This window comes from Dama dama, chromosome 2 (assembly GCF_033118175.1).
Source record: "Dama dama isolate Ldn47 chromosome 2, ASM3311817v1, whole genome shotgun sequence".
In the NCBI taxonomy this organism is placed as follows: domain Eukaryota; kingdom Metazoa; phylum Chordata; class Mammalia; order Artiodactyla; family Cervidae; genus Dama; species Dama dama.
In genome coordinates, this window is record NC_083682.1 from 28,730,851 (window position 1) to 28,758,744 (window position 27,894).

General features: G+C 35.0%; 1 protein-coding gene across 2 annotated transcripts in view; it reads left to right on the forward strand.

The window, feature by feature from the left end:
* GAS2 (growth arrest specific 2) overlaps positions 1-27,894 on the forward strand; it is a 168,315-nt gene that overhangs the window by 59,527 nt on the left and 80,894 nt on the right. For both annotated transcript variants that reach the window (XM_061168019.1, XM_061168014.1), the window contains 2 exons: positions 12,127-12,268; positions 24,895-24,958. In XM_061168019.1, the coding sequence (XP_061024002.1) occupies positions 12,127-12,268; positions 24,895-24,958 (206 nt within the window). The remainder of the gene's footprint in view (positions 1-12,126; positions 12,269-24,894; positions 24,959-27,894) is intronic.

Below are 27,894 nucleotides of genomic sequence, written 5' to 3' on the forward strand. Positions count from 1 at the left end.
AAATAAGCTTTTTACATGAATTAAATCATCAGATAGTTTAAAACTTAAGTTACATCATTTCAACTTGTAGCTCAAAATTCTCCAATGGCACGTTGGCATATTTGGAGTAAAAGCTGAAATATTTCTAACAGTCCGTAAGGCACTACCTGCTCTCTTCCCCAGCTACCTGTCTGATATAATTCTCTATGACTTTCCCCTCACCCAGCTTTGCTGAAGCCGTGCGAGCTTCCTTGCTGTTCTTTGAACCCAACAAGCAGGTTCCATCCACCACAGGGCCTTTGCACTTACTTTCTGTCTTCTTAGGGTTGTCCTTCCTCACATGTGTGTGTGACTCGCTCCTCACTCCCTTCACATATCTGTTCAGATGTCATCTCTTGGCTGACACCTAACCTTTCTATATAAAGTACCATTTAAACAAATATACTATCAAGTGTGAAACAGACCACCAGCCCAGGTTGGATGCATGAGACGAGTGCTCAGGGCTGGTGTACTGGGAAGACCCAGAGGGATGGGATGGGGAGGGAGGCGGGAGGGGGGATCGGGATGGGGAACACATGTAAATCCATGGCTGATTCATGTCAATGTATGGCAAAAACCACTACAATATTGTAAAGTAATTAGCCTCCAACTAATAAAAATAAATTAAAAAAAAATAAAAAAGAAACACGGACGAAATGTCAAAACAAAGAGATCATACATAAAAGTAGCCTAGATATTTAAAAAAAAAAGTACCATTTAAGGTTGCGCTTCTAGATTTTTCAACAAATAGTTATTGAATGGTAACTGTGTTCAAGATGTTCATAACTAAAAGGGAAAACAGTAAAGCATTACTCTCACCTCTCAAAGGGTTACAGTCTAGTTATGAAAATAAAATATGAATGTATAAAAATGCAGATGTCAATGGTAATTACTCAACAAATGGCATGTATCAATGGTTCTCAAACTTTGTATCACTATAACATATATTGCATTGATGAAACTTTATCAATTACTCAATAAACATTTATTGAACACCTAAAACATGCAGGACAAGGTAACTTGTGGAGTGGCAGGGAAGGGAGAATAACTCTAAGCTAATAATTAAGCCAGCAGTAAATTATAGCTTTGTTACATCTAAGTATGGGAAAGCCCAAGTATATGAGCAAGTAAGAAGACCTAACTTAGTCTTGTAGAAATATTTTTCTATTATTCTGTAATAGGAATGGGCATTAGTCAGGCAGAGAGGGAATAGTGAATGTTTCAAGTATAGAAAATAGCACGTATGAAAGCCCTTGAATATCAAAGAATGACTTTGAGGAACTAAAGGTAAATGAATGTATGGATACTAGAACTTAATAGTAGAGCATCAAGAGATGAGACCAGAGCTAAGTTTTGTTGGATGTTGGCCTCTATTTTAAGAACAAAACTATATCATTTCACTGTTTTAAGCAGGAACATGATCAAATATTTAAAAAGAAAACATTAGCAGTGTGAAAAATGGATTAGAAGAGGTGAAAATGGGACTGGTGACCCACTTAGAAAGCTATTGACCATTTAGCCTAGGATGGTAGCAGAAATACTGGAAAGAAGTAGATGGTTTTGAGCTATACTCTTGGTGGGCTTGCCAAGCCCAAGGGTTTGGTGATGAATTAGATAGAATAGGTAAGGGAGACTGGTTCAGGTTTTCATAAATAAAGAAATGGATGACAGTGTTTTATTTTACAGTTGAAAAGGCTGGGGAAGAGTTGAGTTGAGGGAAGATCATGGTTCCTACGTACAGTGCTGTATGCCCCCATGGGTACCCAGGAAGCGCTGTGGGCTCTCTGCCATACCACTCCTTTCATTTCCGCTCAAGAAAAATGTAAGCAAATGAGTAAGAGGGGGACTCTAGCATTAACTTTGAATATGCCTTAATTGTCATAGTCCTTAAAAGATATTCAGTTATAAACCATTAGATCAGTAGTTTTTTTTTTTTTAAATCACAAACATCTATAGACTTAACTCTTAAATTGAAACACATCATTGTACACCATCTATTGATACAGATAGGAGATTCTATAGGGCTTCAGGTAACAAGTCAATTTGTCAGAGTGTTCAGGAAGTTTCCGTGGAAGCAGTGAAATTTGAATCTCCCAGACCTGGTGTTAATAGATGGACAGAGAGAAAAGGCAAATACAAAGTAACTGTGTGGTTAATGAACCAAATACTGAAGTTGGAAAGATATAAGCATATTGTAGGAGTAGTGAACACTTGATTGATGTGAAGAGTTCATGAAGAGAATTTGGCTCATGGACTGATTAAGCTGATGAGCCTCAAAGATACAAGGCTTAAGCATTTGAATCATTTGCAGACAGTGAGCTGGAGACGGAAAGCATTAAATTTAGAAAAGTTGATATGATGATGATGTTCAGATTTTGTTAGAAGGATTGGGGTTAAAGATAGGAAGAATATTTTGTGAAGTTTCTGCCTTTGTTCATACATAAAACATTAAAGTATTTAGAGTAAGAGTGTCAATACTATATTGCAGGATATTTGAATACATATTTACTAGAAAACAGCTGTGAGCTGGATTGATTACTTATTGGCCACAGTAAGAATGGATGAGGGATGAAGCAAAGCAAAGCTATGCTTTTTGAGGTTTGAAAAACTACAATGATGTGGGGACAAAACTAACAGAAGAAAGTTCTGTTTGGGAGAGAAATATAATAATATGATAGTTATCCTGGATGGCAAGATATATAAGTGGAAATGAGGAATATTTTTGAGACCATGTCTATATGTTTTAGTGATCATTAAAACAGTGACCCAGCAGGTCACTGAAGCCACAGGCTGAATTTTATATCATTTTTAAAAAAGATTCCCTTTGTTTCAGTTTTCTAACAAGCGTATACTTATACCTTACTACATGTCAGGCATTTCAAGAACTTTTCATATAAACTCATACATCCATCACAGCAACCCTATGATGTAGACACTATTATTAATGGCATTTCACGTAAAGTGAAGTTGGTTTTCATACCTGAAGTTGTGTAAGTAGTAAATCAGGATTCAAGATTCAAATTCAGGCAGCCTAGCTCAAAAGTTTGTGCTTGTAACCACTCCATTCTGTTGCCTTTTGCTGGGCAAATGCTTTGGCTACACTCAGACTCGTGTTTATCCAGCAAATTTTCCATAAGCACTATTTGATAGATGCTGAGGATAAGATGGTGAACAAAACCGTACACTGTTCCCTTCCTCCTGGACTAAACCATCTGGTGGGAGGCAGTTGCCTATCAGTTAGTCTCACATGGGGACGTGGCAGCAAGAGCACTTGAACACTGTGGATTTTAAGCAGTTATAAAGTGGAATTGAGGGGTGGTGTTTTGGAGTAAGTGATCCATCATCTGGGATTGGGAGGTAATTAGAGATGTAGAAAGGGCAGAGAACAGTTCTGTGTAAGGGCTATGTGGTTGGAGGGAGAATGGGGAGGATGGGAAGGTGGGAACAGAAGCTAGTGTGGCTATGGAAGAGTGAAGGACCATGGAAGCCACTATGGAAGTGGGGGCCTAAGGAAGGCTATAGAAGCCACTGTGGAACCCACTTTTCCATAGTGTGGCTATGGGAGAGTGAAGGACTGTGGTCCTAAGGTCAGTAGGTAGAAGCCAGGCTAATATAAATCATGCAAGCCATATTATAAGGAGCTCTCTGTCTTTATAAATATGACCCTTGGTGGGTCAGATGGTAAAGAATCTGCCTGCAATGCAGGAGACCTGGGTTCAATCCCTGGATTGGGAAGATCCCCTGGAGAAGGAATTGGTAACCCATTCCAGTATTCTTGCCTGGAGAATTCCATGGAGAGAGGAACTTTGCAGCTACAGTCCATGGGATCGCAAAAAGTCCAAAATGACTTAAGTGACTAACACTTCTCTTCATGAATGTAAAATCTCAAACTTTTCCTATGTATTTGTGGGCTTATTTTATTAATTACAGATGTGGTGATGTAACTGTTTTTCAACTCTCAGCAGGGTATTTTGTGTAAATAGACTGAAAGTAGACATGTATTTGAAAAAAATAATGTTAATTGGAGATAAACTATGGTCTAGGATTGGTATTAGGCATTTTCCAAAATATCTTGTTTAAGTCTCATAAGAAGTTACAAATGATGAACCTGAGGTTCCAAAGGTTAAATAGATTAAACAAGCATTCTTGATCGCCATCTTATTGCTGGTGATTTGCAGTCTTAAAACTTTCCTCTCTGAATTACTTAAAGTTTAAATCCCTATGTTCCAAATTTACTGAGCATCTATGGTGATACCATTATGGGCATTTACAATGCCCCAACTCTGCAGTCCCATAAATTATTTTTAAAAAGTCTGCTCAAAAAGTGTTTAGAAGTCAGCACTAAAATAAGGAATTTCCTGGGATCCACCCATAAGGCAATCTTTGGACTTTTGAAAATGTTTTTCTTTATTGGATATCATGTGGATGGGTACTAAAAAGGAGTTTTCACCAAAATATTAGAACCCTGTGAACTTGAAATCTGCTGCCAATAGTCATAAATTATCATACCTTAGAATGTACAAAATGTTGTTGGAAAGGAAAAATTTGAGATACATTTTAAAAGAATTTTCCTGTCTATTTAAGGTAATTTCTTGATTGTAGAAAGGACCCAGAAAACTGACATACACTCTCAAAAACGTTTTTTGAAGTATCATCAATTTGTTTGAGTTTCTATAAGTAATACTTAACAACTGTGGTGAATTTTGTTGAGACTCTGAGGGACTGTCACACCTGCCAGTCTAACACTCCTTTCTTTAAGGAATCTTTCATATTCACAGACTGTTTCTCTTTCTTCCATTCAGACTTCACTCTTTCAGTCTGAATACTATAGCTGTGATTTAGAGGTATTCCAAGATGGAAGTGGCAAAAGAAAAATCACTGTTTTTTGTGGGGAAAAAAAAAGTGAAAGTGTTAGTTGCTCAGTTGTGTCTGACTTTTTGTGACCCCATGGACTACAGCCCACTAGGCTCCTCTGTCCATAGAATTCTCCAGATAAAAATACTAGAGTGGGTATCCATTTCCTTCCCTGGGGGATCTTCCTGACCCAGAGATAGAACCCAAGTCTCCTGCATTGCAGGCAGATTTGTTATGGTCTGAGCCATCAGGGAAGCCCAAACTTCTGTAGAATTGTCTAAAAAAAACTTTTTTTTATTCCTTCCTTCCATCTTTGACAACAAAAGACCTAGTTAATTTTCCAAAGTGTGCATATAATTGATTTAGTACTTCTTAGTTTAAAATGTTATTTATTTATTTATTTTTAAATTATTCCCCACTACGAACATGGAGATTTTAAACTGGCAACCGCATATGTTTGCCTACAGATCTGATTGTTTAAATCCAGAGTATTTTCACATTAAACTATCCAGATTTCCAAATTATTCTGAAATAATTGGAAGACCTAACAAGAAATTGTGACTGCATTTCTTTGTGGCAGCAATGAGTTAGAACTAAGTAAATATGGCTGCCCCTCCTAGACATAGCATGAGCTCTTTAGTTTTCCACAGTCTCCACTACTTCTTATAGTCCCTTAGAGCTAGCCACTTCATTCTGTTATTTAATCTGCCTGACTTCTTCTGGGCAGAGTTTATAACTTGCGGTTGAGATTACAATATTAGCAATTTTTGTTAGACATAAAATACCCTTGTGATCCTGGGCTAATTGACTTTTCTGGTGTCATTTTCTCCTCCACATGCATTCTATACTCATCATAACATCCATGTCTCTGTCAGATTTTCACTTTATGGAATGCATTGCTCTTCATGTTTTAGGTTTGGTGAGAACTTAAATCCTTTAATTTTGTAAAATGTTGCTCCTTTGTGAGGCTTTTTTATAATGATGTCTGATCAACCTCTCCCCAAAGTTAAAGACACATCCTAAAATTTTCCAAAGAACCAAATTTAAACTTCTGTTTAAATACTTAAGCTTCTGTTGTATTTCTTACCATATAATACCGTGATTTTAAGTCTGTTCTCAAAGAAACTGAGAGTCTCCAGAAATGAACCTTGGCCTTGTCTGCCTCCAGTACCTAATGTTAGAACTGGAGTGGAGTTGTGATTTAATAATGATTGGTTGAATTGAATCAGATTAAATTTCTATTTAAAATTTTTAGAGAGCCTCACCAATTAACTGAATTTTCAAGTGTAGGACTAGACTTCAGGAATTTTTAAGCTAATCTCTCTCTAGCCATACGTAAACCATTAGTTGGGAGAACAGAAGCTTTTTATAGTAACATAGCATTTAGGTAATGATTCCCATGTGGATGTATATGTAAAATTAGGCACGATGCAAATAAAAATGGAAAGAATGCATTTCTTGTTGAATTTCCTATATTTTCTCCACTGTAAAGCATCTGGTGCTTCTTAAATAACTGTCAATTACATAATAAATTTTTCATAGAATTTAATTTTTGGAATAGATTTAGGTTTATAGCAAAATTGAGCAAAAAGTATAGAACGGTACATTTGTTACAATCAATGAATCCACATTGATGTGTCATTGTCACCCAAAGTCCATTGTAACATTTAGGGTTCACTCTTGGTATTGTACATTCTATGGGATCTGACAAATGTATAATGACATATAAATGCCATTATAGTGTCGTTCATAATAGTTTCACTGCCCTAAAAACCCAGTGTGATGAATCTCATGATGAATCACCTGATTCTACCTCCCTCCTCTTAAACCCCTAATTATTTTACTGTCTCTATAGTGAAAGTCTCTCAATCTTGTCTGACTCTTTGCAACCCCATGGACTATACAATCAATGGATGGAATTCTCTAGGCCAGAATACTGGAGTGGGTAACCTATCCCTTCTCCAGCGGGTCTTCCTAACCCAGGAATCAAACTGGGGTCTCCTGCATTGCAGGAAGATTCTTTACCAACTGAGCTATCAGGGAAGCCCAATGATAACAAAGATAAAAACTATAGTTTTACCTTTTTCAGAATGTTATATATTTGGAATTATACAATATGAAATCTTTTTAGGTTGGCTTCTTTTACTTAGTAATATACATTTAAGGTTCCACTGTCTTTTCATAAAGCACTGAATATAATCCATTTTCTGGATATGTAGCAGTTTATTTCTGCACCTACTGAGAACATCTTGATTGCTTCCAAGTTTTGGCAATTATGAATAAAGCTTCTGTAAACATATGTGTGCAGGTTATAATGTGGACATAAGTTTTCAATTAATTAACGTCTTAACATTTTATTGTCCATCTCATCTTTTAAAGGTGAATTTTGAGCACTAGACCTTCATTTCCAGTATCATTTTATTTTATACCAGAAATAATTTCAAATAATTTAAAATACTTAACATCTTTTTCTAGTTTTTAATTTAATTAATTTTTTTATGATTTTACAGGGTGTACCAGGGGTACTTTCCAGGGTGTATCAGCTGGCTCAGATGGTAACAAATCCACTTGCAATGCAGGGGATCTGGGCTCAATATCTGGTCCGGGAGGATCCCCTGGAGAAGGGAATGGCAACCCACTCCAGCATTCTTGTCTGGAGAATCCCATAGACAGAGGAGCCTGGTGGGCTACAGTCCACGGGGTCTTAACGAGCTGGTAACGATTGCGTGACTAACAGTTTCACTTTCACTAGAATTTTACTGAGAAACCTTATTGAATTATATTTTTTAATTAATGTAAATATTCTTATATTGTTACAGCTTGAAATTTACACTGCATTTTGCTGTGGGACCCATTTTCTAGAATGGAATTTATCTTGGAGAGAGAAAGGATAGGAAAGATTGATTTTGAATTCAGTGCCATTAAGTTCAGTTGCTATTGTCCTAAATCATAGCTCACTCTGTCTGAGGCATGACATCTATTGCTGAGTCCCCAGTAGAGGTTGATGGTACCAGAAATAATTTTTCCCATTTTTAATTTCAGTAATTTTGTCTTGAAGAATATATTTTCATCCTTTCTAAAGCCGCCTGGTAGTTATTTTCATATACCTTGGTACTGTGAATGTTCAATGAAATAATTTTATTGAGAGCTTTTTTTTTAAATAAAATATATGGCAAAACTAAAAGGAGCAAGGGGATACAGTGGAAACTTTGATTCCATCACGGAAAGAGTGACTTTATTGCCTGCATATTTGAAAGTACATTCTATATACCCTTTGGAAAAGGAAAGATATTAGTTCTTGGCAATTTCCATTTCTTCTTTTATATATCTCTTCTGTTTTATATCTAAAATGTCTACTTGATGTAATCAAGGGGACTATTTTGTCTCAAACTTTTGTGAAAAATGGATTATTTAAACTACTAGTAAAGTTAAAAAAATAAACTACTAGTATTAAATTTTCAGTTCACTGCCTATGGAGAACTAAAGATACCATTCTCTCCATTTTTTCTAGGTTTAATAGGTGAAAGAAAATACATAATTCTTTATTTTAATGTTACCTGGCTAAAACCTTGGGAAATAAATCAAATGCTGAACTATATTAAATTCCAGGCAATAGTGAGCTTTCATGGAACAGTTAGAAGTGTATGGGTATAAGAGGCTGAATGATTTGATTTCAACTATGTATGAGCTCAGTTTTTCCATATTGGAAAATGGAGATACTATTATATACCTAATTCATGGCATTAATTTTTGAGAATTAAAAAGGGTGATCTGTATGAAAGGATATGTTTTGTGTGCCTAGAGCATGGAGGCACTCACAGTGTTAATTCATCCCTTCCCCGCCTACCGTGTGTTTCAGAAAACAAAAGTCAGGACTGCTTATGTGTGAAGCACTGTATCTGGCACTGTGGCCGTAAAATGATGGAAAATATCCTGGTTCTGTAGGTGCAGATTATAAGTATTGTAAATGTAATTAATCACTGTTGCCCTTCTGAAGCTGTAACACCCACAGCATGGTAACTAGGGCAGGAACATGCTGTTCTCTAGGATGTCAGGAAACTCTTTCCAAATGATGGACATAGTTGTGCACCTCAGTAACTCTATCCAGGGGGACTACTGGGTTTGAGGGGACTTGAAGGAAATGAGGACAATATTAGTTAGAGGGAAAGCAGTCAAGTGGTAAAATATTGGACTTTCTCCACCTCCAAATAATGATCAAATATTGGACTTTCTAAACCTCCAAATGATGGCTTTATTTTCCCTATTATGAATTTCCTAATATGGTAGCCACAAGCCACATGTGGCTATTTAAGTATAAGTTGATTAAAAAGGAATAAAATTTAGAAATCAGTCTCAGTCACAATCACCACAGCTCCAGTGCTCAATGACCACATGCCACTAGTAATTACTCGCGATTATTACAACGGGTAGCACAGATATAGAACATTTCTACCAATATTATCACAGAAAGTTCTACTGGAAAACTGTTTAAAAGATGAAATTCAAATTTAGGGGAATGATACAAATAAATTGTTTGCCAATATTTTCCTGAGTTCTTATAACTATAGTAGAGAAAAATCAGATATTTGTTAAGAAAATATGAGAGAAGGAAGTCATAGGCAATTCAGTATATTTTTCCTTGCATTGGTGGCAGTGATAATAACCATTATTGAACACTTATTCCTTCACTTGAATTATATTGTTTAATTTGCACTCACACACACACATAGTCAATGAGATGCACTTTTTTCCCCTATACATGTTGAATAAAGAGGAGACTGAGGAACAGAAACGTTAAGTAATCTGTCAAAAACTATTGCAGCGGGAAAGTGACACAGCTGGGTTTGAACTCAGGTAATTAATTGGACGCCCAATCCCTAGCAGGTGATTCACTTAAGAGGTAATGGGTTGAATTAGAAGACTTTAGAATTGAATTTAATCAGAAAATATTGATAAAATGTAAAAGTCACTCAAAATCTCACTACATATTTTGGAATTATGTAAGATGTAAATGATCCTCTATGCATCAGTCACCTTCCTCAAAGGTAATAAGTATTAATTTGATGGATACTCTGCTTGAATTTTCTGTAAATTAATGTTATATAAATAAATACAATGTTCATATTTGTAATCCAACATATTTATATGCAACTTAACTGCATATATGGCTATCTATACTGTGTATGTGTGTGTATACACACACATCATGAAATTGTGGTGTACACATGTGCTTGTATATTATCTGCCTAAGAGTATGTACTGAACGTCTTATGGTTCAACACATATACATTTATCTTATTTTTTTAAAAATTATTGCACAGAGTTCCATTGTATTTGTATATTATGCACTATTCAACCATCGCTTTCTTGGCACACTCATATCTATTTTTTCTATTCAGTCAGCATTGCAACAAATATTCTTGTTCATATATTTTAAAGCACTATTATATTTGCAAGATATAGTACAAATATAAAATACTATTATATTTACAAAATATAGTCTTAGGAGTAAATTGCTAGATTTAAGGATATATGTATTTTAGTTTTAATAAATATTGACTGATGTTCATGAATATTTTATAAAGGTGATATTATACTATGCTATTTTTTATTGTTTTTACAATTCATATAGGAAAACATTTCTTTGAAAACCACTACTTAACCACATTGGTTAAGGGGTATTATTATATGTGGGCTTCCCAGGTAGCTTAGTGGTAAAGAATCTGCCTGCCAGTGTAGGAGATGGCAAGAGAGGTGGGTTCAATCCCTGGGTCAAGAAGTCATTTCCTGAAGTAGGCTCCAGTATTTTTGCCTGGAAAATCCCATGGACAGAGGAGCCTGGAGGGCTACAGTCCATGGGGTTGCAAAGAGTCAGACACAACTGAGCAATTCAGCATGCATGCACATTGTTATATATATCTATATAAATATATGTATATTCATGAAAAAATTTTATTATGTCTAAGCCTAAAACAAACTTAACAACAAAGAGACGGATCTTGGATATTAGACAGACACACTCTTTGAGTGACTTAGTAACTGAATATATTAGTTATGTAACTATAAAATCATTGGACAGGAAAAACCTAGTAATAGTTTGATATTTGCAGGCTTCACCAATACACAAAGACCACATTTCATTTTTTATAACCATCTTTGTAAATGACCTCAACAGTCAACAACATTTTGTTTATATTTTCTTGTTCACAGAGAATAGAAGGAATAATCCTATATATGAATTTAAATCATAAAATGCTTCCCCCTTGATCTTTTTTGCTTTCAGAGGCAAAGCTCTGTCTAGCCCAAATCATCAAATACTTGGCTCAGGCTTTCACATCACGTAGAATCAAACTCTGACTTCATGGAATGCCACGAAAACTGGTTATATTCTATTAAAGGAACAAAAAATACCTCATGCAATTCTTTATAACATTTGGTATGGTAAGGGAGCTTTCTAGGGTTAAAATTTTTGAGGTTAATAATAGAAAAATCTGTCCAGGTTCACACGCTCCCTTATCTTAAACATATTCTTATCCTGGAAGAGAAATGAAGCAGAATATGTAAATGTGTTTCAAGTTCAGATAGCAGAAATCCAGCCAGAATTATTTTTGTATTACATAATATAGCAATGATCTGTGATTTAAAAGGAAATAGTCTGAAAGAATGAAGATAGCATGTTATTGTTGAAAGATGAAAATTTTTAATATTTCCTTTTCTTGGTATTGGTGATAGAGTCTTCTGGATGTTAGATAATTCTGCTGCTCTTTTTTGACTTTATAATTCTTGTGTAATTCTTATTGTGTGTCTATGTATGCACATAAGAATGGAGTTGTGTATGCTACATTTTATCTATGTTCATATTCATATTTGTGTTTCATTCTCCTTTCACAAATGAGAAATACATTTATAGATACTTTATGAAAAATACTGACAGAATACACAGATGAAAAAGAAGCCCTCCCCCCCACTAAAAAACAGTAGAAGAGAAAGAAAGTGGCCATCTGAGCCAGGGAAAGGATTTATGTATATTTACTTCTAGATATTAAAAAGGCAAGTTTGTGTTTACAGGCCTAGGTTTTCATACTCTCTTGATTACCAATTAAGTTTCATTTGTGTTTCATATCCTTTCCTATAGCTATTCACAAATCTATTTACTGTTGTGAGGTCATACCAAAGCATTTTATTGAAAACATAAATGTGTCATTGTGATGACTGCCAGATATTCCACCAGAGTGAGATTTCTTTGTTTTTCAGAATCTACCCTTGAAGAAGATTCCATGCAAAGCCAGTGCACCTTCAGGCTCCTTTTTTGCCAGAGACAATACAGCAAATTTCTTATCCTGGTGCCGAGATTTAGGAGTAGATGAAACATGTCTATTTGAATCGGAAGGTTTGGGTATGTATATTTCCTTTAGAATTTTACTTGATATGATATTAAAATTACTGTTTGTTAGTATAACTCTCCAAATTAACTTCTTTGGGTGATTCATTTCACAGTTTGTTAACTTTAAAAAAAATGTAGTTTGTTGTAAACTTGCAGGGTTTTTGTTAACTTCAGTTTTTGAAGGTAGAAAAATTCACCCTCTTACTCTTGGTCTCCTTGTGCATAAAATAACAGGAACATAAGTAGCAGAATTCTTTCCTGGCTAAAAATAAGCATAAACATTGCAAAATGGGGGGATTCTTGGAAAATGTAGGGTTAAATTTTACCACCAGGCTCTTACCTGGACTAGAAGAATAGCTACATGTGTTCCAGCCATCTATCATGATCACTTTTGTCTTTTCACCTCTAAAAAATTATGAAAACACTATCGCTTATAAGCACTTTGTTGAAACATTTTTTAGTTAAGCTTATTTTTAGTTAGTGAAATTTGTTTTTTGCTAGTTAAAAATTAGGCAAACAAGAAAGAGATTAGGGCAAATTGAAAATGATGGAATAAAGACAGGTGGGGTCTCAAAGAGTCAGGCTCAGAGTCTTAGCACATATCTTAGTGCTTAGGCTTACCCAGATAATTCTAGGGTTTTTGTTTTGTTTTATGATTGAATTCTGGCAAATGCACTTCCAGACCACAGAGCCTGGTTTTGTATTTTCCTGGGAGAAAACATACATTGGACCATTTAGTGTTTTGACATTACTTGGTACCCTTAAATGTTCAAGTATTTTATATAAGATCTACCCCAGTGGTACTCTATAATGGAAAATATTGGAATTAAAGACCAGTTTTAGTAAGGTGGAACTAAGTGAAGAAAGGAGACATTTAGGGGGTGGGGGAAATGCTTTGGTTCTTTTGCCTGAGGCTTTAAAACTCAATTTACAAAACCATGTAATACCAAAGTAAGCTGAGCATCCTTCAGAGAGAACACGTATACAAATTACCTTACTAACATTGAGAATATTCTTTGCCTTGAAGCCTCACAAAACAGAATTCCTTCCCCTGCTGAACCTAGGAAACTGATGGTATGGCAGCTAAAGTCTTACTCATTTTTTGTGCTTAAGGAAATTTGTATTTGTACTGAGAGGAGTTAATGTGATACGGAAAAGACTGTCATCAAATTTCTGAGAAGTCTCTCAGCGGAGAAGAGAATAACATGAGCTTAGACTAGGAGAACATTTTATACCTGAAAGAAAAAATAAACCAGAATAATTGCACAGTAGCGTACTCTGTACAACAGTGTGCTAAGTGAATGCCCATTGTATGAATGGACTTTGAATGTTCTTACCATCTCCTCACATCAAAGTAAAAAAAAAAAAAACTTAGTGGAAGATATATATGGATATAATTCTTTTTCAGGGCTTTGGTAATTTTACAAATAGATTTTAACTTTCAGGTTTATAGGTTTATGTGAATGGAGGATTATAGGAAGGGAGTGAGGCAAAATTATTTGTGGAAAAAACCCATGAAAGAGCTATTAAATGTCTGTGGGTATACACACATACACATACACACATATACACATAAATTTTTAAAAAATCAATTTGTATTGTGTATTTAAAATACACTTATTAAATATATGTATAAAATATTTAATAAATATTTAAATATATGTATAAATATTATATGTATTTATATATGTATATACATGTTTATACATATTTATGTATATACAAATATTTATACATATTAATGTATATACATATGTATATACATATGTATTATATGTATTTATACATATAAAAATATGTGTATAAATATTAAAATATATGTATAAAATATTTAATAAAATATTAAATATATGTATAAAATACACTTATATATTTAAAATACACTTTTAAAAAATACTAAGTGTACTATTAGTCACAAGAAGTCCACTTTTCAGGTGTGGACAAATAACATCATGATTTAAAATCCTGGAGTCCTCCTACACTGCCATGTGGGGAAACTGATTTATTGTTTGTTACTTTGTTCATTGCACAGGTTTCCATTCAAGAAAGAATTTTTCAGTGACTTCTGTAGGCCAAGTGGACTACTAGAAACTATGAATATAAATATGATCTTGTCTCAATTTTCTTACTATCCATAAGTTTTTTTTGTTACTTGAACTAGTAAAACATTCAGCTGGACTCCAAGAAGCTTGGATGATTTTTTAAAACCCCATTCAGATAATAAATAATACATCTTATCTTGAAATAATAAAGCATAATTCAGTTTATATGATAATGGTCCTTATACATAAATATACACTGTGTAGCATATAAAATTATGTCAAGAAGAGTTTTTAAGTGGTCGAGTTCTTCACCCTATTTGACTTTATAAAAAAGAAAACCCATGGTAATTTACATGCAATAACTGTTAAGTATTTTGTTAAAATATCTTTGATTCTGCCTATCTTCTATAGTATAGCTTTGCTTATACCTTGCAATTAAAATGTATTTATATAGCCAAGAAACTTTAATAAGACCAACTTTTCAAGGCTATAAAATTTTTAAAATAATTTTGAATCCTCTCTGTACCAAACTAGATGAGATAATTCGGCTTTCTAGTTTACTTAATGAAAAGGTAAATTTGAAGTTTCTGCCTCTTAGAATAGGACATGAGGTGATGTGTAATAGGTCCTGTGGAGATGGAAGAAAGGAGCCAGTGTGATAGCGTTGATTTTAGGATTATTCAGAGAAAGGAAACAGCTGTGTCCATCGATGTTCATGATAATCACGAGGAAGGACAATGAGAAATTCCATTTCCCCAAACAGAACCCATTCTCCTTGGACTTTTCTTATTATTCACTGTGGGTGAGGAGGTGACTGAGCCACGGCTGATGGCCTTGGACGCTGCACTTGCAGAACTGACTTTCTTGCAACATAACACTGTGTACTCTGCTTGATGTCTTTTCACACTTCACTTTTGAAAGGGAATTTAGGACAAGGGTTTCTTCTTTTTTCCCTACCTCAAGATTTCATTTCAGTAGCACACAAGATGAAGAGCAGCCTTTGTGTCCTAGCGTTTTGAACAGCAAATAAAATGAAAAGATGCCCTGATGAAGGGGAAAAAATCTGTTTGAATGAATGATAAAGTAGATCACTGTACTGAGTGTGTACCAAGAGGCTTCTGTCTTTAGCTGTTCAAAGGTCTTTGCCTGCATAAAGCATTCTTATCTTTGTGGCAACTGATACGTTACCCTCTGTGGCAGTGCTTTTTTTTTTTTTGTACGATTATTTGTGAGAGGATCTTAATCCATGACTCACTCTGTCTGTTCTCTTTCCACAACAGCTAATAACAAGAAATCTCAGTGGGTGGGGAAAGATGCCTGGGATGAACTGTGGAGTATAGACAGCATCTGATTCCATAGGCTTCTCTCACGCTTGTTGCTTTGATTCTTGGCAGATAACTATGCCACATGATGCAATCACATATAGAGCATAACCTGCCGTTTATCTTCTAAGACGTTCTTGAGAGAGAGCTTTTCCTCTTCAAATGTCAGTTCTTAGATGATGAGTTAACTAATATCCCAGAATAGTATTTCAGAAATGAGTCAATAGAAAAATGGATACATGTCATAAAAAACTTTTTCATAAAATATTTATAAAAGCCCAAAAGAGAGATAAAAATGTTTGATACCTTAGTGATAAGTCAGATGCAAATAAAAACTATGAAAAATTAGTGATGATTAAGAATTGTATATTTAATGTTGGAGTAAAGTCAACACTAAATATTCAATTCTTAATCCTCACTAATTTTTCATAGATTGAATTTGCATTTGACTTATTACTAAGGTATCAAACATAGAGGAAAGTGGGGTCTTCTATTGCTGAAAAATAATTGGAAATTTTTTGCCTTTTTTTGTCTTCTTGGGCAATTTGACATTATGTATTAAAGACTTCAGAAGTGCTCATGTTCTTTTTATCAAGTCTTTTTATCAACTTCTAAAAGTTTATTTGAAGGAAGTAGAGATAGGTAATACAATGTCTATTGAAACATTTTTTTATGAGTTAAAAAAATGAATGAAGATAATTTGGTGGTAGCTTAAACAAACTGTAGTCATTCGTAGATACCAAGAAAAATAATATTCATAACATTTTGAGACTAATAATATGGGAAAATTATGATATAATATAAACCTGAGGTCTTAGCATTTACATCTGGTAAATAACAATAAAATGCTATATTCAGAATTTGAAAGTAAGACAAAGAATAATTGAATTGTAAGTAATATGTTCTTCTTCAATTCTCTGTTAACACATGTTAGGCAGTAAACAGGTATGGCATGTAATTTGAAACAGACAATTTTACTCATATTAAGATGATTGCAATCTTAATTGAAATCAAATTGCATAGAGAATTATTTATTGACATCAGTGAATTTTCTATATCAGTGTATTATAAGGACTGTTTTACATTAGGACCAGAAATATATGACTTATTCTCAATTAAAAAAAATTGTTATGGGTTCTAAAATTGATGCTCTTGTATGATTTTTTTCTAAGATATTTTAAGTAGAAACTATTTCTTTAATGATATTCTTGCATGGAGGATTTGTTATTTGTAATTTACTTTAGCCCACTGATTAGAAATTGCTAAGTTAGCTTAATTTTTCCCCCAGAGCTGTTTATTTTTCTTTACTTAAGTACATTCTGGTTGAGCTGGAAAGTTGAGAAAAATAAAAGGATGGGGGAGGGAATATTAGAAAAATGTGCAAATTCTGCTTGCTGTAATTGTGTCAATATCACTATGTTATTGGATAATTATAGGATTTGGAGGCCAATGACTATGCTTCATCTATTTCTCTGAGAAAGAATCTACTCAGCAAGAAAAGGGTTTGCTCTCTGCTGTGCTAGCATGCAAATGTGTGTGATTTGTTTTTTCATTTTTTTTCGTCTGTATTGGTGTTTGCTGTGTGGCGCTGTCTTTTTTTGATGCATGGCTCTGAAGAATAGTTTTATACAATTCTTTGTTCTATTGAACATTGGTCAAGCACTGACCTACCTCCAGTATTGGGTTTGATCCCACTGCACAAAAGTAAAAAAGATAGTGTGTGAATTTTTAAACATTAACATTTTTCATTTTGTACCTACTGCATCAGAAAAAGAATTTATGCCTGCCTGCCAGTGTTTGATAAATCATCCCATCTGGTTGTTGTTGCTATTGTCTCTATTGAGGACTGGAAGAATATTTCTGTAGAAAGAAACCTACTTTTATTAATATTAATGTAGGATAATGATTTCAGGATACCAGATCCACTCTGGGTTATATATATTCACATTGTTTCTTGCCTGGAACAATTTATTTTAGACTTTGGGTTTTGTAACACCTATCCTTATAAAGTACTTTATTAGCATCTCAATTCTGAGTTTGAGCTCAGAAACTTTTTCCAAATTTAGCCATTTGCCCCTATGTCAGCGCAAATGTAGTATGGTATCTGAATGAGAAAACTAAATATCTCCCAGGAGTAACAGGTATATCAAGGATTTGATGGAGTCAGGTTGAATCAGGAAAGTGGACAGCCTTCTAGCTTTTCCAGAATCAAATTTTCACTGTGCAATATTCAATAATAACGGCTATATGTTCAGTAATGGTAATCAAGCAGTGCATATGTGCTACCATTTCTAATCTCCCAACAACCACTAATTTTATAAATGGAAATGCTAGGTTAGGACCAAGAGAATTAAATAACTTGCCCAGTATTACACTGCTTCTCAGTGACAGGTAGGATTTAAATTCAGCTCCATTTTCCTCTGAAGATCACCTCCCTCTTGTATTACAGAAAGTTATGTTTTGTATGAGGTAATTTTAGAAGTTCATATGATGATTTCAAGTAAAAGGAAAAATAAAGTATAATTGAAAGCAAAATTAGAAGAGACTCTTACTTGCTGCTCTGAGTGATAGTGACTTAACCCATTAATTTCACATCAGGTCTGGGTGTTGAGACAGAAAGGGCATTCCTTGCTCTGAACATTTTTTTGACTTGGTGGCAAAGGCAGTTAACTACATTTTATTGTATACATCTTCCATTACTGATGAGATTATGAATGAATTCTCCTTTTTATATGAATTATATGGATGTTGTATCCTGTTTTCACTGTGAACAGTGGTTCTGAGAAATCTGGATACATACACACTCAGCATTCATGAGTGTGTGAGGTTTATGCTTTGCTGTCTTTTCTTGTTTTTAGCCTCTCTCAGATCAGTTTTTAAAGCACCTATGTTGCTAACTGCTTCCTACATTTAAATGCAAAGATCTCTGTGTGTGAGTTACAGGGAGTGACATGACTTAAGAGAGCCAGCCCTTCACTTTCTAGGCAGGCATCTTTTGTTTCTTATAGATCCTGACAGATGATAAATGCCATAATACCCATTAAGGGCTAATCCAGTGCACAGATTATTTTTTCCTCCATTCATCATCGTCATCACTATCATCACTGTTATCCTAAACATTTCTAGAGCATGTTCCTTGTATCAAATCACATTTGAGTATTTTTAACCAGAATAGATATAGAGTTATAACTGACATACATGGTAATAATCATAACATTGATTAGTGTAATGATTCTCAAACTTTAATGTGCATATTCATCACTTGGAGAGCCTTTTTAAATTTAAATTTTGCTCAATAAGTCACAAATGAGACCCAATAATTCGCATTTTTATCAAGCTCCCAGCTGATGCCAATGCTGCTGGTCTGCAGATCATCACTTAAAGTACAAAGGTGTAAAATTTGTTGAGTGCTTGCCATATACCAAATGCCCTTACCCGTAAAATTACCTCATTAAGAAAGAGTAAGTAGAAGGCAAGTTTTAGAGATGAGATTATGTAGCCTGGATTAGAACCCAATTCTTCTGATGTCTAGTTTACTGTTGTCTTCTACTATGTCACTCTAAGTATGAGAACCTGTTCTCTAGAACAGTGGGAAGCTATTATTTTATGATATTTTCACAATTTTTAACATTCACTCAAAAATATAATCTTTTCAAATTTCTTCTTAAACATAAATCTAAAATATAGATTTCCTTCAAAACCAGCATGAATATTATTGCTTCTAATATATATTAAACCAAATAGATAATGATATTTTCATGTTTTCATTTTTTGTCCATCTGTTAAAACTAAATATCTATATAGCTAAACTATACATTCATGGTTTAATGCATTTTATCCTTGCAGATTGTGTGACATTGAAACTCTACCCCTTGCTTTAGTGGAGGGTCTCATTTTCTATTCCTGGAGCTAGCAGCATTCCATCTGACATTTGATGCCCATGAGATTTTTATAGAATCTAGGTTATAAGATTGAGTCTCTTGCCACGTATTTTTGAATAGGGATTTATGTTACTTTTCCCAGGGGGGTTCTGCCTTATACATTTTTTCAAAATGCTTTTGATTATTTTAAAAGAAGCCTCCAGTGATAAGACCTTTTGCATAAAAATCACCAGTGACTAAGACAGCTTTTATTTGTTTTAAAGAGAATTTGTTCAGAGGAGAGAAGGCAATAACGATCCTCTCTTTTCCTCATGAATGCATGGGTGTGTGCTAAGTCGCTTCAGTCATGTCCAGCTTTTTGTGACCTCATGGACTGTAGCCCGTGAGGCTCTCTCCATGGGATTCTCCGGTAAAGAATACTGGAGTGTGTTCCCACTGGAGTGGGTTTCCAGAGGAATTTTCCCAACCCAGGGATTGAACTCATGTCTCCTGCGGCTCCTGCATTGCAGGCAGATTCTTTACTGCTGAGTCACCAGGGAAGACCCCTTCTACTCAGAGTTCAAAGCAAAAGACCATATTATTGATGTGGCAATAGAATGAAAAAAATGTTTCTTACCATAAGCCTCAGTATAACTAGAAATTTCCTTATATCTTTGAAAAGACAAATCAATAAAATATCAAAAATGAGTAGTATATGCGACAACATAAATTCTTTAGTTCAAATGCAATATACTAAAAGTTTTCTTTCTAATCATCCAGATAAAGACATGCATCCATATATATATAAAATATATATAACCAGCTTAGGTAACTTATTGAAAATGAGCTTATCTAAATTATTTTATTCCCAGAAATGGAGGAAAATTGATGGTAAGATGTTTAGTGTTTCATAAAATGACATGTTACTTAATATAATTGTTACTTAAGTTTTATACCTAGCAAAAACCCATAATAATAATAGGATAATATGCCTTATGTCTGTCTATATATGCCAGCCAAGTTGACCTACTTAACCTTAGATTTGATTAAATTTAGAATTAGCTATTTATGATACAACATGACAAAATATTCAAAATATACTCATTATAATAACTTTTAAATTATACAGCTTAAATTATCAAAAGTAGGTTTTTATTTTTTAATTCTGAGGTTTCTTCTACTGCTTAGTAAGGTGGCTTTCACATGATAGGTGCACAGAAAAAAATGCTTATAGAAAAAACGTTATTAGTTATTAACATTCGTTATTAGTTATTAGTTAATAACTAATACCATTAGTTATTAGTTATTAACATTAATATTAACTAAACCAAATAATTATACTCTTTAAGCTAATAATATGCAACAAAAAGTAATAATAATGAAGAAAGAAAACTAACTTTGGGAAGTCTTTCCTATCGCCAAGCACTGGCTAAGAATAACAATAAATAATATTTTGTTTAACTCACACAAAAATATTGCAAGATACACACCATTATTTTTCCTCAGAAAACTGACATTTTATGATCTCCCCAAATTAGGAACTAGTAAATTTTAGAGCTCACACATCAGAACCAGATTTTTGTGGCTTGAATCCCATGGCCACTCTACTCTTTCCGTCTGTTAATTTTAGTTTAGAGTGCAAAAAGCAAACACAATCACTTCTTTGGTATAATGTAGAACAGGAGACCTGGGTTTGATCCCTGGGTTGGCAAGATCCCCTGGAGAAGGGAATGGCAACCCACTCCAGTATTCTTGCCTGGAGAATCGCATGGACAGAAGAGCCTGGCGGGCTATACTCCATAGGGTCGCACAGAATCTGACATTACTCAAGTGCTTTAGCACAGCACATTGCACAGATAATACTTAAAGACTCTTGAATTCAATTTTATAGAATAAGGTAAGAGTGTTTGCTTTTACAATTGAATAAACATTCACATGATGTAAATTCTTGCATTTTCTAAAGATGCTAGGTAAGATTTTAGCCTTTCTTCAGCTTAACTGTTACAACCACTATCATAACCACATGATATGGTCATGATCCATGATGGTTATCATCCTTGATATTTTGGGACTTAGTGTTTACTGAGTAACTGACTACTCTGTTCTTATTATTGTGCTAGGTTATCCCCTCTGCAAATTTAACTCATTCATTGCTTACTGTTTATCAAACATGATATTAATATTTGTGGCCATTGTGAACCAGGCATGATAAGACAATATTATGGGTATGTTTTGAAGTAACTGCTTTATTAAAGATAACATTACCAAGAAAACTGGGAAGTAAAACATAATCTTTCTATTATCATTTTCCTAAGAAATGGTGCTGAGTGAGCATTTGTTCTAAGTTTTATAAGCTGGTTATATTAAGGATATAAAAAGGAGAATCATGCAGTTACTTTTCAGTTTTCCAAATTGATTTTCTAATGAGTCCATGGTAGAACTAATATTTGAGTGTTGACATGCAAAAGCTGTTTTAAATCGATAGCTGGATGTGCAATAGCAATGCACCCCACATACCACTGTCATATTACCCACATGATTTTTTTTTCTTCAGAATTAATTTTATTTTCCATAGAATATGTCTGTTTATTTCCAATGCTTACAGAGTCCTCCAAATAAGCACAGTAATTTGGTTAAAGAATCATGATAGTTGGGTCAGGTGTTGCTTTATGTGATTGGTATTGACTGCTCATGGGCACAGTTTGGTCCATTCACTAAAAATTTTCATATTTTGTCACTGTTTCCATCTCAAAATGCACAAGATTATATCCAAGTCTGCTGAAGCTTTAACTACTTGCTTCACACAGTTCTCACTGAAGATGAGCGTGTTAGCAGGGCCTTAAACATCTTCCTTTCCTCAACTTTCATGTACCCTCTTTTCCTATTTGTTATTTTGTACCACTGACAGGGTGGTGGGGGTGGTGGTTTAGTTACTAAGTCGTCTATGACTCTTGTAACCCCATGGACTATAGCCCGCCAGGCTCCTCCATCCATGGGATTCTCCAGGCAAGAATGCTGGAGTGGGTTGCCATTTCCTTCTCCAGGGAATCTTCCCAACCTAGGAATGAAACCCAAGTCTTCTGCATTGCAGGCAGATTCTTTACCAACTGAGCTACAAGGAAAGCCCATTGACAGGATAAAAAGTCCAAATCAGAAGAAATTGATGAACTAGATAGGAAGATTGAGTTTCATTTATTTGCTTTTGTTTTGTGATGTTTGTTATTGTTCTCTGTTTGAAATTGATTTCCATGTAGTATTATAGTCTATGTGTTTCATTGCACTGAAGTTGATTTAATATATCAAAAGTTGTATCATTCAGCCAGAGTCATCTAATGGTGCACTTGAAATTAGAGGTACGAAATATCTTTTTAAAAAGCCCCTTTAGTTAGAAGTAATATTAGACTTCCCCAACCTGGGTTTTATGACAATTCACCGTGTTAGCTGAAGCTCAAATTTATATTATCAAGAATGGAATTATTCTGTAATTCAGATTTCCCATAATCAGTTCTTTTTAATGAGTATTGCTGATGATATTAGAACTTATTTTAAAAGCTTTAAAGATTACATTTTATAGCAAGATAATGATTTTTTATTTGTTTAAAGCCAAGTAAAATCATACACTTTCACAATCTAAGTAAATGTATTTTTCTATTCAGCACCCAGCCCCAACAAATTCCATTCTGGTGTCAGTGGCAAATATTGCCCTGCCATAGCCTGTGGAGAGAAGAAATTAAACATTTAAGTTGGCGGCCGGGGAGGGGGGGGAATAGAAATAATGCTGGGAAATTAAATTATTATAAAATTCTGTATTTGAGAATTGAAGCAGGGCTGCCCTGGTAGCTCAGAGGTGAAGAATCCACCTGCCAATGCAGGAGACATGGGTTTGATCCCTGATCTGCGAAGATCCCATGTGCTGTGAAGCAACTAAGCCTGTGTGCCCAAACTACTGAGCCTGTGCTCTAGATCTCAGGAGCCGCAACTACTGGGTCCAAAGGCCACAACTACTGAAGTCTGTGCACTTGCGTAAAGCCCATGCTTTGCAACGAGAAGCCACTGCAGTGAGAAGCCCATGCACTGCAACTGAAGAGTAGCCGCCACTTGCCGCAACTAGAGAAAAGGCTGCCCCGCAGTGAAGATCCAGCACTGCCAAAAATCAATCAATCAATCAATCAATTAATTAAAAGAAGAATCGAAGTAATATTGCTATTTATACTAAAGTTGATCAATAAGCTACTGTTTTCTTTTATCAGTATATTGGGACCCAATGGACTGTAGCCCACCAGGCTCTTCTGCCCGGGGAATTCTCTAGGCAAGAATACTGGACTGGGTACCCACTCCCTTCTCCAGGGGATCTTCCTGACCCAGAGATTGAACCTGGTTCTCCTGCATTGCAGGCAGACTCTTTACCATCCAAGCCACCAGGGAAGGCTCCCCCCAACCCACAAAAATAGATGAAGCGATATTGCTATTTTTCTTAAAGTTTATCAATAAGCTCATATTTTCTTTTATCAGGATATTGTGTCTACATAAACAGCATTCTTTTACAAGCATTCAATACAATCTTTTCCCCCTAATATCTGTTGTCTTTATTAGTTACTGTATATAATAACATTTAAAAAATTTTCTACTCTTAGTTTAAAAAGAAAAAAAAATATGAGCAGCACATACTCCTCTGGTAGCCTCAACAAATGCAAATATTACTTGTCAACATTACTGAATGTGTCCAAAGAAACTGGTAAAGCAAATTTATTAAGTAATCAGATTATATTAGAAAATAAATATTATTGCAAAGAACCATCTTCTGATTTGCTCATTTTATGGCCAAAACTGACTGACGGGATATATTTGTACATATTTACAAAATTCAGTCAGTTGAAAGTGTTTCCTTCTAAAATATAATCAAATTAGGAGAAGACATCAAGATCCAGAGAGCTCACCTTCCATTATTGTTTGGAGGATAACAAAGGGCTGTGATATGTAATTTTTAATCCTTATTCATTGCATTATTTCTGCTAAAATCACTGGTGAAGATAGAGTTAGGAGTTTTAAACAATCTTTGCTTCATAGTCTTATGTTTGCTGTTTTTAAGTATTTATCAGCTATTTATATCAGAATCATAACTACATATGTTTTTAATATTCACATACAAATATTGACTAATTGAAGAAACTATTTATAGAGTGAGATTCCTGAGGCTCATTATTTTTGGTAGGGAAGCTAGGCAAAGAGTTTGAAAACTGCTTTAGGACTTCAGTAGATCTAAGTGTACTATGGGATAGGATGGTTTCTGTGAATGTCAGAATGAAGACTAGCTCACATACCCTGAGGGATGAGGGGGGTCAAGCATGTTCCCCATTGAGCTGCTGTCCAATCCCTTCTATTGTAAAAGTGTCCACCTTCGTCTTGTTTTTCAGTCCTCCACAAGCAACCCAGAGAAGTGTGTCTCTGTTTGCTAGAGCTTGGCCGGATTGCAGCCAGGTAGGTCATGCTGCTACTGCTATGTAAGATGTGGACCAGTTCAGGATCCAAGCAACTCAGAAGCTTGCTGGTTTTTCATTGCTGATATTTAACCTAGGTGTTGAGGAGCAACTTCTTCAAAGATGATCAGTATGAATGAACATCTCGAGAACAACTATTCAAACTAAAAATGGACCTCCAATATTCTTCACATCGTGACCTTATTGTCCAGCTCACTATGTCTAAACATTTTCTAAATATCTTTTAAATGAATATATTTCCCCTGCAACTCTTTCTTGGGAGATTGGAGAGAATATTGTATGTGAAGTCCTATGTGACAATTACACTTCCCTTCGTAGAAAGTTGATTCCTATTATTCTCTCTCTGTCTCCCAACTCCTTCACCACTCTCTTCCTGTTTGGTCTTTAATAATTGTCAGACTCCTCTTTTGTTTCTTTTTCCTCACTTTTCCCATTTAGCAGCTGATCCCTCAGTTCTTTTTAGTTTGTATTCCTGAGTGGATGAATAGGTTTATAATTACTCTCCATATTTTGATTGGAAAAAGGCATAGAATATAATCCTTCATATGTAGAGACATCTTTGGAATATTTTTCTTCTAAAAAGAAAAACCAAAAGAACTTGTAGAAGTCATAACCATAGCTAAATAATCAGGGGAAGGGACTTTATTAGCCCAGCTGACTTGATTTGGTTTCCTTTCATCAAACAAGGCTTCTGACAGTTTTACAGAGCCCAAAGAATTACAAAAGAAGATATAAATATTTGAATAAATCTTCATGCAAGGTAAAATTTCAGAATTAATTAGGTGATGTTTTCTCATCCAGTCCAGGGTATACTTGTAGTGTTGAGATAAGATGAATTAATTAGATAAAGTAAGAGCTTGCTCTGGGTGTTAATTCTCAAAAGGAAAACTACAAGGAAAATCACGGAAAATAAAATGCAAGGTGTGTACATCAGGAAATTACAGCAATGGGCAGAAAACTTGGTGCCAATGAAAGCCCCCCTTTTTTTCGATCCAATAGATCAACTATAATCAGAAGTAATCCCACATTCTTTAAAACATCATAGTCAACATAATCTTAACAAATTGTTCATCAGGTATGGATTTTACTTTGCCATAGTAATTGGATGAGAGAAAGATGGTTTTTATTTAAAAGCAATTCTAATTAAATTAGAATGAGGCTCCACTCAACAAGAAGTGAAAAAAATCACTTTGAGATCCTTAGGGATGCCCCTGTTCCCTGCTACAGGTTCCCCAGCTTTGCTGTGGGACAGCCTCTGGAGCGGGTCCTCTAGCCCTCTGTCCGCTCACGCCTCTCCTGCTCAGGCTTAGTTCATAGTGTCTGAGTCCTTAAGACCCCACTCTCCTTCCGTCACTATCTTGGGTCCTGTGAGGGAGCAAGACAAAGGTTTCTGTTGCTTCTAAGACTCTGCTAAACCTCTCCTTCACCATGCATAATCCTGCCGGCCTGCAGGACAAACAGCTTTGAGTCAGAGTGCTCAGCCTTGAGTCTTTGGGCTCAGCAGATATCCCTGAGAAAGGTGATCCTACAAAATAGACGTAGAGTCACAGATGTAGAAAAACTTATGGTTACCAGGGAATAAGGTGGGAGGGATAAATTGGGAGATTGGGACTGACATATAAACTCTACTACACGTAAAATAGTTAACTAATAAGAACCTACTGTAGCACAGGGAACTCTACTCTATACTCTGTAATGGCCTTTATGGGAAAAATTCTACAAAGAATGGAGTTTTATATATATATATATATAAAACTGATTCACTTTTCTGCACGCCTGAAACTAAAGCAACATTGTAAATAAACTATACTGCAATAACAAGTTCAAAAAATATAAGAGGCAGGAATACACACAAAGTAGAATCTCAGTAAATGAGCTGCTACCCCTGAAATGCTAGAGTGAAAGGTTGTCTAGAGTTCCTGTGTATTAGATTAGGCAGAAAACTTTTCTGTGTACTTGTTTATTTTAATTATATCATTAGAATATTCTGAAATGGCATATTCCATTTTGTTACTTTGATAACCTAAATATGTGGGTCAAATAGGCATGACTCTGAAAGTTGTTATAGAGGTAAAACAAATAGCTGAGAAAAGAAGAGAGGCTAAAGGCAGAGGAGAAAAGGAAAGATATACCCATTTGAATGCAGAGTTCCAAAGAATAGCAAGGGGAGATAAGAAAGCCTTCCTCAGTGATCAATGCAAAGAAATAGAGGAAAATAATAGAATGGTAAAGACTAGAGATCTCTTCAAGAAAATTAGAGATACCAAGAGAAAATTTCATGCAAAGATAGGCACGATAAAGGGGAGAAAGGGCATGGACCTAATAGAAGCAGAAGATATTAAGAAGAGGTGGCAAGAATGCACAGAAGAACTACACAAAAAAGATATTCATGACCCAGATAACCATGATGGTGTGGTCACTCACTTAGAGCCAGACATCCTGCAGTGTGAAGTTAAGTGATTCTTAGGAAGCATCACTACAAACAAAGCTAGTGGATAAGATGGAATTCCAGTTCAGCTATTTCAAATCCTAAAAGATGATGCTGTGAAAGTGCTGCACTCAGTATGCCAGCAAATTTGGGAAACTCAGCAGTGGCCACAGTACTGGAAAAGGTCAGTTTTCATGCCAATACCAAAGAAGGGCAATCCCAAAGAATGTTCAAAGTACCACACAACTGTACTCATCTCATGCTAGCAAAGTAATGCTCAAAATTCTCCAAGCCAGGCTTCAACAGTACATGACCTGTGAACTTCCAGATGTTCAAGCTGATTGAGAAAATGCAGAGGAACCAGAGATCAAATTGCCAACATCCGCTGGAGCATTGAAAAAGCAAGAGAATTCCAGAAAAACATTTACTTCTGCTTTATTGACTACACCAAAGCCTTTGTGCAGATCACAGCAAACTGTGGAAAATTC